The sequence below is a fragment of the Uloborus diversus genome, chromosome 4 (genome assembly GCF_026930045.1).
Source record: "Uloborus diversus isolate 005 chromosome 4, Udiv.v.3.1, whole genome shotgun sequence".
NCBI classification, from domain to species: domain Eukaryota; kingdom Metazoa; phylum Arthropoda; class Arachnida; order Araneae; family Uloboridae; genus Uloborus; species Uloborus diversus.
This window is the reverse complement of record NC_072734.1, coordinates 142,237,922-142,250,260: the sequence shown is the minus strand read 5'-3', so window position 1 is coordinate 142,250,260 and position 12,339 is coordinate 142,237,922. Positions and strand designations below refer to the sequence as shown.

Here is a 12,339-nt window from a genome sequence, read left to right as displayed (position 1 = left end):
TGAACAAATAAATAAGTTAGAAAAAATGAACAAAAAATACTAACGATAAATAAACAAGTACAAAGGAATCATCGGAATATAAACTCTATCTTTCACCTCCCCACTCGTCGCGAACTTCAATGTGGCGTCTGCATAATTTTGAGCAAATTTCTTCATTTATCGAAAGTTTGTTTCTTTCTCTTCGTAACTGATAACAACCAACGCCTTGAATATCATGTTAATAATAGCATGTTAGAAAAAAAAAATAGATATCTTGAGGGAAAAGAGGAACGAAGCTGAAGCATTAAATAATTTCTCATTTTACTCTTAAATCGGTACCTCTGAGCCAGAAGGACGTAAGTCACGTTATGGTTACTTTACAGGAGAGAGAGGCCTGGAAACCTGTAGCTTTTGCAGTCAGATGAGCCTCTGACGCTCGCAGTTGCTCGGAGTGAAAAGCATTAAGGGAAAAAAATATACAAATAGCATCTGAAATAGAAAGAATAATGCTGCTTTCGCCTTGATCAGCAGAACTTCTAAATGCAGATTGCATTGCAACCGATTTTGAAACACTACTTTAAATAGAATTGGAATTTTTATGGGATAACATCCTGTTGGACTACATATTTCGCAAGGTATTATCAAGTTGTCACCTTGGAGTTCTGGCACCAAATACTCAAATAACCGATGATGGAGGTCTTAGCACCGATGATGGAGGTGATGCCTGCTTGGCAAACGTAGCAAGCACGGGAATCAGCGAGAAATCGATCAGGGGTAGGAGTAATGTATTAAAAACGTATATACATTTGATATGTCCCCCAGTAATACTTTAAAAAACTATAAATTTCTTGCAGGTAGGTGTTACTATCCGTTAGAAGTGATTGCATTACAAAAGACAGTAGTACAAGAGCTGTTAATTTTGCATTCGCGTCGTGATATCCAAGCATAATATCAAATGGCGCAACGGATAGGTTCCAGTTCAACTTTCCGTATTTTACCATTAACTCAAGGGTTCCCAAGCTGGTGCCGTTGCCGTGGCACCCTGGGATGCCACAGAAAGAGGCGGGGGATGCCGAGAAGTGACCATGGTATCAATATATATGTATATGATAGAGATTGACAAGATTGCCTCGAATCGTAAAATTTTGGGGACCCCCAACCTAACTTTATTTATAAACATGACTGATGATACGTTCAAATATTAAATTCTAGAACAATAGAAAAAAAAAGAGAAAAGACACGTTTGTGTTTTTTTTAAAATTTAGTCCCGTATGAAAATGCTCTCTGTTTAAGAAATCAGCAATGTTTTAATGCACAAAATTAGCAGATTACTGGATACACGTGTTTCACTGTTTCAAGGAACCCCCTTTTCGTCCAAAAAGCTCACTATTTTGCATTGAAAAAGGAGTTCCCTGAAATTTTGAAACACGTTTATGCAGTAATCTGATAATTTTGTGCGTTAAAATGTAGTTGATTTCCATTTACTTCTCAGCACAAAGGTATTTATTTATTTCCCTCTCTCTGTTTTGTTTTTAAAACTAATTACGAAACAAGTTTAGAATTTCGTCATGCAATATGACATTCCGTAGAAGCAATGTGCTCTCAAAACGCAAGCTCGATGAAAAGGCAATAATTCCACTCATAATTTTCTTTCGCATTAACGACCACTATGATGTCTTCCTTATCAAGCAATCACGTTTTTCTAATTTTTACTTATGTGACTTGATAATCTACGTTTTCTTGTAAAAATCGTGATAGCAATTAATTACGCTTATCATAACTATATTTATCTCCATTATGTGACCCAGAAACCATTGAGAAAGCATTGAGTAAAGCTTGTCAGTTTACGCCTGGGGGCTCTTATCAATCATATCATGAATGAAAACGTTCCTTCAATATTATTCCATACGTATTCTATTTTGAAGGGCGGAATGCTTTGACTTATTATGCCCTTACGTGATTTAGTCGGCTATATGTAATTTTTGGCATTTCTTTCAAACTGGGAAGATGGGTAAGAGATGTAGAATGAAGCAGCTGTATGTCATCGTCATAATTATTTTTTTTAACAAGCTATCATTAAGTGGGGCTGTTGTCAGAATAAAACCTTTCAACAAGTTGTTAGAATGTAATTATAAGGCTGTTTGTACGGTAATAAATTCACAGGTGCGTTCTGATTAGCGCACAGTTTAGAAATCGCTTGAGTAATAATTGTTTTTGAATTGAGACTGGGAATGTTGTCGACTCAGAATATCTAAACAACTTATTCGTCACGACTTGAAATGATAGAAATCGTTTTGTCATCGTTAAGATGGTTGTCGTGAAGAGAGCGTTAAAATTATGAATATTTTCGGGATTAATCGATTGTGAATAAGATTTGTTTCAAGTATCCTCAAACTAAAAAAAAATTATTGCAGGTACGCAAATAATTTTAAAACCCAAATAGAGATTCTGTTGCAACTCAAAAAAAGTTAACTATAATTGCGATTAAATCCCTAAAAATGAACATAGTAAACACTATTGCATTTGTAAAAAAAATTCTTAGAGGTATAAACACATTTTTAAAGAAACATGATTACAAGTACAATTCAAAAATTTCGATTACAAGTAGATTGTATTTCTAAAAAATCATTAAAGACATTACATTTCCCAAACAACTGATTACTTTTTTTTGGTTTTATACGAGTTTTCTTGCCATCAATATTTCCTGGTTATGCTTTTTGATCTCTGATAAATACAGCGATTTATCATTTTGAAGATCGGTAAAGTCTCCATGCATATGTAACAATGTAACAAATGCCTAAAGAAACAACTTAATTACAATGATATATATATATATATATATATAGATACACACACACACAAAATAGCATAAGAAAAACTTAATGAACAGTTAATATTACTGGGTGAAATTACAGTCAAACTTAATGAAACATAAAAATGTTAAACTCTTTTAGGGCGTCAAATCTGTACCTCAGAGTCAGACTGACTAAGTTCAAAAAGGTCGACTACCCGTTTATTAGTGCATTGTAAGAAGAAGCCTATTCTGCATCGAGCTATGCAAACACAGTTTAAAAAAAAAAAATTGCCAGGATTTAAAGAGTGCACGTAACATCCTTTGCATGCGCCAGAAAAATGTCTTTCCTCTCTGCTGTAAAATTACTATATAATGTGACTTTCGTCTTTCTGACTTTGAGATACAGAAATGACTATTTAAAAAATATAAATCTAATGACGAAATTATCAAATACTAAACCTATTTTTCGAAACTGACATGTGTGGATTTGAAAGGACATACTATAAAATCTGCTACATTAGGTATCTTTGTAGAACAATAGCTCGTCTTTTAGATAGGTCGATGTGGCGATGGGGGGTGGGAGGGGCATTGCCCTCCCCGCTGGCTTTGAGAAACCAATGTATTTCCAGATTTGTTAGTGATTTTTTTTTGCTTTTCGACACACTATGCATGAAGTATTCACCGTTTTATCCCCCTAGAAAATGTGGAAAAACACGAGTCTGGTACAACAGTCGGTTTTCAAACGTAACAACATTAGATGGCAGCTATGGACATGGAGCAAGGAAACGGTGGATTTTTGACATAAGTCCGCAATTTTGATTTGCACTTGTGAACTCGTTTTCCCAATAGATGCAGACAGTACAACTGGATGCTCAACTCCGTAAATGGAGCCACTGGCCGCCATTTGAATGTGCGAAACCAAAAGTAAACGGACAAAAGCATTGTTTTGAGGATGCAACTTTTCGGACGCTTTCCCGTCTACTAGAGGAGTTCGGTTGCCCATGAAACCGGTTTCGGTTGTGTATCTAGTTAGTACTACATCTATGGTCCTCCCCTGATTACATGTGAACCCGTTCTTTAGTTGGGTTCCAGACCGAATAGCATTGTAGTACTGAAATGAGATTAATTCTGTATACATCGTGCTGGCTCATACGCGAAAAAAATGTAGAGAGAGCACAAATTTCTGTTGTATAGTTGATGGGTAATGAACATTTGTGGATGGTTAATTATGAAACGTTTACATTAAAATTTTTGCAGCTCAATGACGTCAATACTGAGCTCTCGCATATTTTCTCCCAAAATCATATTTTTTGAAGAAAGTTTCATTTCAGATGGATGCTTCATTTCGGTCTTATATCGTGTCGTGAAGAAAAATTCCGTGTTACTCAGTGTCAAACTAGCATCTAGTTTAAAATTTCACCTTTAACTTATTATTAAAGTGGAGGACAGTAGTTACAAACAACAATTAAGGGTTGTCAGGTCGTTTCTTAGAGTATGTATCTTAGAACATAGTACATCTTTGTTTATGTTTGGTTTCAAATTTTAGAATGAACATACTTCCTTCATAAGAAGTTCATAGAAAAAGACTCATCCAAGAAAGTTCATAAATTTAGCTATAAAGACATATTTTTAAATTAAAGTTCTGAATAAAATAACGAAGAAAAAAAAGTACAGTAAGATTAGATGAAAATTTTGATTAAACTATTCGTTACGAAACATTAAAAATTAATGAAACTAAAAAGAGTACGGTTATGTAATTATAGTAACTTTTTATTTGTAAGGATTTTATCTTTTCTGTTCTGTTATTCCGTAGTAAAAGCGTAGTTTACATACGATATTTTTTTAGATTTTATGTGCAAAGGTAGGGATAAGGTTCATGTGAAAAAACTTGGGCTTGGATTGTTAAAAAGCTTTAAAATATATTCAATAATATTTTAATTTAGAATTGCCACAAAAACTGTAGAGAGCGAACGCGATAAATTTTTATAGCACGTTAAATTAGTCTTTCGGCTTGTGTACTATCACACAGACTTTCAAGACTTGTTAGAAAACAGTTTAACGATTTGAAAGATCATTTAAAAAAGCTTTCATGTTACGAATTCTCAAAGTTGCAAAATCTTTACAAAGAAGGGAAAAGGGTTTTGTTTCCAGATGATCGAGAAATTTTTATGAATTGAAATGAGTACAAGTTTTTTTACCTACATATTAAGATGATTTTCATGGGGTAGTATTTTGGACTGAAAAAATGCATAAATACGAGGATAGACATTTAGCATATGCTCAGAAAAAACCACGTGAATGATGAGATGACAGTAAGAATGAGTTAAATGGTGAACTAGATAACCGACGCTAAAAAGTGTAAAATATGCTGTGTATCGTAGAGAAGGACTATCGCCATTTATTTCTTGAATCCATATAAAAATAATTTAAAAAATATTAAATAAAAAACAAAAAACCCGACTGCGTAAAAAAAAAAAAACTTAAGCCAAGAAGTTTAGAATGTTATCATGAACTACTGAATGACTACACCATTGAAATAGTTTTACAATCGATACACACATAAGACAAATCTTAAATTCAAAAGCAAAATAAAAGGATCAACAGTCGGGGCCCATTCCTCTCTGACCAATCAAGGAACCCCATAAAATTTGAATGGGCCCCGGCTGTTGATCCTTCTATTTTGCTTTTGAATTTATGATTTGTCTTATGTGTGCATCGATTTTGTAAAACTGTTTCAATGGTGTAGTCATTCTGTAGTACTTGATAACATTCTAAACTACTTGGCTTTTTTCTTTTTAGTTTTTTTTTTTTTTTTTTTGGTTTTTACGCAGTCGGACTTTTTGTTTTTTATTTAATATTTTTTTATTTCACACTTTTTAGTTAATTTTCATTGATTAAGTTATCATGATTATAAGGGGGTAAATTTCGAAATCTTGTCATTTCATTGAGATAGTTTATATCGTAAGGTTTATTAAGTAACTTGTAGTAGTATAAACTACTGATCATTTTAACTCGGCTTAATGCTACATGTGCTTGACCTTTAGCAAAAATGCGCGAACTTAAGTCAACCACATCACAGCTATATAAACAGCCAGTGTAACACATGATGATGCGAAATCGGAAACGTCGTCAGTCAAATCTTTCTCGCAAAATTAAAAAAGCCCATCAAGAAAGTGCTCTTCGCGAAGCTCAGTTCCTTGAATCAAGGCAAAAACAAATGCAACATGTTAAAGATTAAAATTGAATTCGTAGACTTAGTAAACAAAAAATTCAGGCAGTGAAAACGCTACCTGCATTTGTCGCTCGCAGTGTCGCACGCATGTAGCATGCAACACGATCCCGAAATGACAAAATGGCGACTGATTGTTGATATAATGAATTTTGATGACTGTCATATGTTTAGTGACACTCTAAGGTTAAGGCAAATCGCTTGACGTAAGAATTATCAAAATTGGCCCAGGCGTTTATCCTCTAGAACGCCACATAGGAACAACATACATACATAGACTGATAAACACATTACTCTCCTTTGCGTCACGCAAGCGCAGTCGCGTAAAAATGTAAGCGATCTATAGTTCTATGAAACTATGCATCTGCGAGCACTCTGAAAAGGAGTTGCTTTAATAGCCGATTCTGCTCTCTACTAAGATTGTGGTAAGTGAGGAAGGTATAGGGCCTGAAATTTCTGAAGGAGTCATCAGGGAAAATGCCTAATTTATTCAAGAAAAGAGTACCTTAAGTGGCACTGGTGAACTGATCAAATGCTGTCAAAGCAGCTAAACAGCGACAGCATTATCACGCGTTATAAGGATCTGTTTGTCTGAATTGGAATGGCATGTGAAAGAAATATTGGCCTTTTTATAAGACATTTTACTTTTACTTGCCATCTTGGGCAACTTTGAGAATTATGTCAGTCGGGTATGTCTGCAGAAAAATGAAACTGTAGATGCTTGCAAAATTTTGCTTCTGTGGCGAATCTCTTTTCTAGAGGTATTTGGCTAGAGGTGTAGTACAGTTGGTCTCTGTTCGAAGTGATGGGCTCACTATGAGTCTTACGGCTATTTCTATTTCTTTTTTTTATTATTCTGCTCTGACGCTCTTGTGATCTACTACAGTCATATTACTATGAACCAGATAAGGCAAATGTTTATTCTGACTAGTTAGGTTTGATTTCTAACCAGGAAACATCACGAGTTCAGTAATAATGAAAAAAGTTAAAAATGGTCGCATTCGAAAGAGTACCTTTAGAAAAAAATTTGACCCAAATATTGTGCGCCCTCGTCCTTTTGTTTTTGAGATATGGGGGGTCAAAGTCTGTCGAAATCTTACGAAAATTCGCCAAATTTAAAGACTTGGCAAGAAATGGAAAATACCACGTGATTTCATCGCCTGCGTTTAGCAAGACTCTCGTTTCCATTTCTGGTCATCTGCAAAGCGCGTAAACGATGTTTCGAATTAACCCTTTACTTGTGTGGGTAAAATTAAAAAGTAACTATGAAGCCTGTGAAATGGAAACTAGAGAGCATTATCCAGAGGAGCTACAACGTTATAACGAAATTGAACGTACGATTTAACTTTGTAATCGTGATAATAATGCATTTCAGAATTTAAGTGCATTTCAAGTGTGTTTTACTTAACTAATTTAAATTTCTACTCTTGTAATGAAATGTGTTGTAAGTAATTAATAATTATGTACGAGAATTAATATGAATAAGTAAAAAAACATGCTTATTAAAGCTTATATATTGAAAATAAAATGGATAGTTTTTGATGTTGAAAGAACATGATCATGGATTGTAGTATCCCAGCTCTTATTTATTTTTTCAAAAGTTATTATCATTCATGAAGTTTTATTGTCTGACCACTGCTAGCGAAAATGTTTAATTTAAAATCGAAAATAATAATAATTAAAAATAAGAAAACAACGGATAGTAAATGTCAAAAATTTGCACAACAAAGCTAACGATGTCGGAAATTACTTCATAACAGATTCTTATCAAAAATTTTATAGTCGACGTTCATTACAACAACCCATGTAGTTCGAAAAAGTCTGTCACTGCAACTGAAAGTCGCTATAACGTAAATGCACATCATATTGCATGTTATTTAGTCATTTTTAAAAATACTGAAGTCACTTTTACCAATTATGTTTCACGTTAAAAGGGAATTCAAATACGAGCAAAATAAAAATTAATAAAGTTTTTTTTTTATTTGACTTGTTAGAGGGTTTACACATAACTTGAAAACGATACACATAACGAAAAACACACTGAAAATAACTGACAAAAATCGTTTTTTTTTTAAATTTGAGAACATGGTTTGAAATCTTTAAAAATGTCGTTTTCTTCGTATTTAGATACTGTTGAAGACTTCAGATTTACGACTTTTCAAAAAAAAAAAAAAAAAGAGACAAAGTGTGTTTACCGTTTCTCTACGGTTATCATATTTTTTTCAAAACAGTTTCATCATCGAATAAACTCTTTCCGTGGAAATATTTCACCCGCAGAAGCATAAAAGTTTTAAACATCAGTTTTTTAACAGTCTTAAGAATAAAAAAAAATTCCATTGTTTTTACAATAAAATAAAACAAATATTTCGGGATGTGGCGTTTTCCCATATACAGTTGCACGTTAATATCCCGGAACACAAGCCCCTAAAAATTTCAATGCCGCAGTCTGTGCCACGACACCCCGCGCCATGGTAGTCACCCCGAGTAAAGAATTAATGCGATATTTCTCACGCGCTTTGGTGGTGACCAAATATGGAAGTGAAATGTCTTGTCAGATGCAGATGTTGAATTCGCGCCGTACCTTCCATTTCTGAACAAAACTCGCTAAATTTGGCGACTTTACCAAAAATTTCGGCAATTTTTAAGGCATCATATTTCGATAACGTGGTCACGAGGGCACGTAGTTTCAGTGCCATAAACATGTTTTCCAATGCTCTTTCGAATGCCACTAATTTGGAATTTTTTTGAATTTCCTTGATCGTGATGTTTCCTGGTAAGGATTAGTAAGGGTTACACACCATTTCAAATTTATAGACAGACACGTTACCCACGAGGCCTCGTGGGTAATACTTCATACCTCGTGTTGTTTTATATTTGCAAGTAAAGAAACAAAGAAAGAAAAAAACCCCTCACAGTTCCTTCCATGGGTGCCAGATTTAAGAACAATAAATACGGGACAGACTTCTAGGTGTGAAAAGGGGGGGGGGGGATATTTTTGAGACGACGCTGTAAATTCAATCTCAACAAAGCATTAAACCTCACAAAATATCGCCTATCAAAGTATAAAAAATAGTTTTCATTGCGAATGACGACGCATGCGCAGTGATATATTTCCAATATTAGTCAATGAGCAAAGAAGCAACCATTCGGCTACTCAGGGGTGCCCTCCCTAAGGGCAAGGGCACAGCCCCCTCAATATCGTGGAGACATCCCCCCCCCCCACAAAAAAAGCAAGAGCCCTCTCCAAAAAATGAGAAAAATACCCTCAGAACACCCCTCCCCCTTAAAATTTCAACGGCGCAGTCTGCTTCATCACACCCCCTAGGTGGGACCCCTGCGGCTCCTAATGGTCTGCTGCAAAAACAAAAACAAACAAACCAAATAAAAACGAGAACAATTTTTACGTTTGCTGCCACATGATTTTCTTGTTGCTCATTATTTCACATTTTCGGCTTTACTTAATTTTTTCCCTTAAAATAATGTTTCATTCGGAAAATTATTATCATCAGCTAGAATACGGAACTTTAGCCGTCCCGTATAGAAGCTCCCCGGGACGCGGGACAATTTTTCAAAATACGGGACTGTCCCTTGAAATACGGGACGTCTGGCAACCCTGGTTCCTTCATTAACTTTCAAGTAGCATTCAGCGGTCTAAATGTATGACCTCCGCATGCAGTAGATACAGTTTAGCACTGTTAAGGTGTGAGAGAAGAATCATTGAAATTTTTGAAGCTACGCTTTTTATGGGGTGTTATGGCGCGGCCGGAGTGAACTGAGGGGGAAGGGAGGGGGAGAAGAAAAACATTCCATTGCTCGAGCTAGTTCACTTCTCAAAATTTGTCCTTTTTATACGCATTTGACATGTTTTTAGTGCACCGAACGCACTAGTCGAATAAAACAAGATCCAACTCTATAGGAGTTTTTACATATTTTGTGATATTTTTGACGTTTGATATTGCTGTTCCTTCTTATAGCGGATTCGATAGATTAAAAAAGAGATGGAGCGATACGGGGGAAACATGGGTATGTTCTTGGACAAATTTTTTTGTAGTCGCTTTTTAATTGCGTTCTGAACACGTTAGTGCTGAGATAATAGTGTCTTGATAGTTTTTGCTAAGGTAACCAGCAAAGAAATTCGCCAATGTTTATAAGTACGAAAAACCCTATTTACCACCATAGTTGCAGTGTACATAAGTGCTTATTCAAAAGCATTGGTTCTGATAATATCTCTTTTTCAAAGGCACTGTAACTGAATTGAGCCCCGCCCCTTTTTCAGGTATGAGCCAGCGCCAATGTTCGCAGACCAGATTGTTTTATGCCCACGAACGCAACTGCGATATGTACTACCAATGCGAAAACGGTACTTTGAGAGAAGGTATCTGCCCCGACGGACTGGTGTTCGATGACAAAGGAGCGCCAGAAAAATTAAGATGCGACCTCCCATTCGACATCGACTGTAGCTACAGAAAAGCCTTGCGTAAGTTTTATTTTCTTTCGGTTTGGTAATGGAGATAAGTATTATATAGTTTCCAGATAATAGATTTAATTGCTTGGATTTTATTGTTTATCACATTGTCCTTTGCAGGATTATCCTCCGTGACTGCATCGCTTTTCTGGTTATATGATTGTATTGGATCCCTTTTAGGACGCTTTTCGCACTGCTACTCAGTGTTAAATAAAGTATCACACTGCTAAACAAAACGGATGTTAAGTCGTAAGTTATCGCCTTTAAGCCAGGGATAAGACAGAACTACGTGGAATATTCCGACTGCCCGATTATCACAACCAGAGACTAGTTTCGTCCTTTTTATAGACTCATCAGTTTGGAATAGTGAAAAGTTGAGAATGACAACAAACGGGTAGATAAAAAAAATTACACGGTTTAAACCATACGGTGCTGTTTAAAGGATGATCTTTGGGTCATGAAGAAGTAAGGGAAAACAAATCGGAGAAAAATGAAAAAGATAAACACATAAAAATAAAAACACTAAACGGCATTAAAACGAGTTGCATTCATTTAAATATATAAAAGTAACACATCGGGGCTCTACGTAATTTCATTTATTGGTGTTTCAAAGTTTCTCAGTACTGTATTCATAATTGATGTTGTGAGAAACAAAGGGGTGCAAGTGGCAAAATTAAAAATTTGGAGATAACCAGTACAAATGGTAGGTGAACCTCTCCTCTTTCATGAGGCAAGAAATGGTACTAGTAGCCCTGGTAGTTGCTGCTGTACAGCATCATTTAGAAAAAAATTTCAACGAAAGCCTACCAAGGATCTGAACTTTAAACGCGTTTTTCTCGAAACTTAAAATAGTCCACTTGCATCCCTTTGCTTCTCACTGCCTCAATTAAGATATTTTTTATGTTATTTAATCTAACTGTATTTCAAGTATAACCGAGAAATAAGAGCGATGCTTCAGATCATTTTACTTTATTTCAGAGCCACCGCGTTCTTCAGAGCACTGTCCTCGTCAATATGGTCTCTATGCCCACGAAACGGATTGCAATCGCTTCTGGAAATGCGTAGAGGGTCATCCATTTGCTTTCAATTGTCCCGAAGGATTGGCCTATGATGAATACAGTGCCCATTGCGATTGGCCGGACATGGTCGAAAACTGCGACTCGGAAAGTAAGTATGCACAATTCGCACGTAAGGTTCTGAATATAGATCTTATGGTTCTGGTACATTATTTCTAAGTAATTGAAATCATGCAAAAAATATTTCAGAATAAATAACCATCGCTGGGGATGCCTACCAAAAACATTCAGTTACATCGCATTCACCGACTGTAATTGTGTTTTCTCCAAACAGTTGACCGAAGACGAATTACTCTTGAATTACGAGTGATGTTGAAATTCGAGAATCTATGTTTCACGGATTTACACATTTAGGCTGTGCTGAGCCCATTTTGAGATTTTTTTTTCTTTTTTTTGAGAATGTCTGTCTGTACGTCCGTAATCATGTATTCGTAGCCACTCAAACTCGAAACGTAATGTATGTAATCGAACCAAATTTCATTAATTAATGAATAAGAATTAGTGCTAACTACACTGCTCAAAACAATTAGGGGAGCAATTTGACAATCACACAAAAGTGAAGAAATCGTTGTGAGGTAGCCTTGCAAAGAGATACAATGAAGTATACACGTGTAGTAAGATGCAATACAGCAAAGAAAAAAAAAAGGCAGAAAACATTTGACTGGGAACTTTACTCCTCTAGAACAGTGAAACGAATTATGCCTATCCAACATCGTCTGCTACTGTTCTTTGTGTTTGCCCGGATTCCAGTCCCCCGATAAAATGTCAGGCCATGGAATCCGTAAATTACGGTGTT

At 35.6% G+C, this 12,339-nt stretch overlaps 1 protein-coding gene across 1 annotated transcript in view; it reads left to right on the top strand.

The window, feature by feature from the left end:
• The window catches only part of LOC129219754 (protein obstructor-E-like), a 59,991-nt gene that overhangs the window by 35,749 nt on the left and 11,903 nt on the right, over positions 1-12,339 (top strand). Inside the window, exons 2-3 of the mRNA XM_054854048.1 lie at positions 10,279-10,479; positions 11,446-11,634. Coding sequence (XP_054710023.1) covers positions 10,279-10,479; positions 11,446-11,634 — 390 coding nt within the window. The remainder of the gene's footprint in view (positions 1-10,278; positions 10,480-11,445; positions 11,635-12,339) is intronic.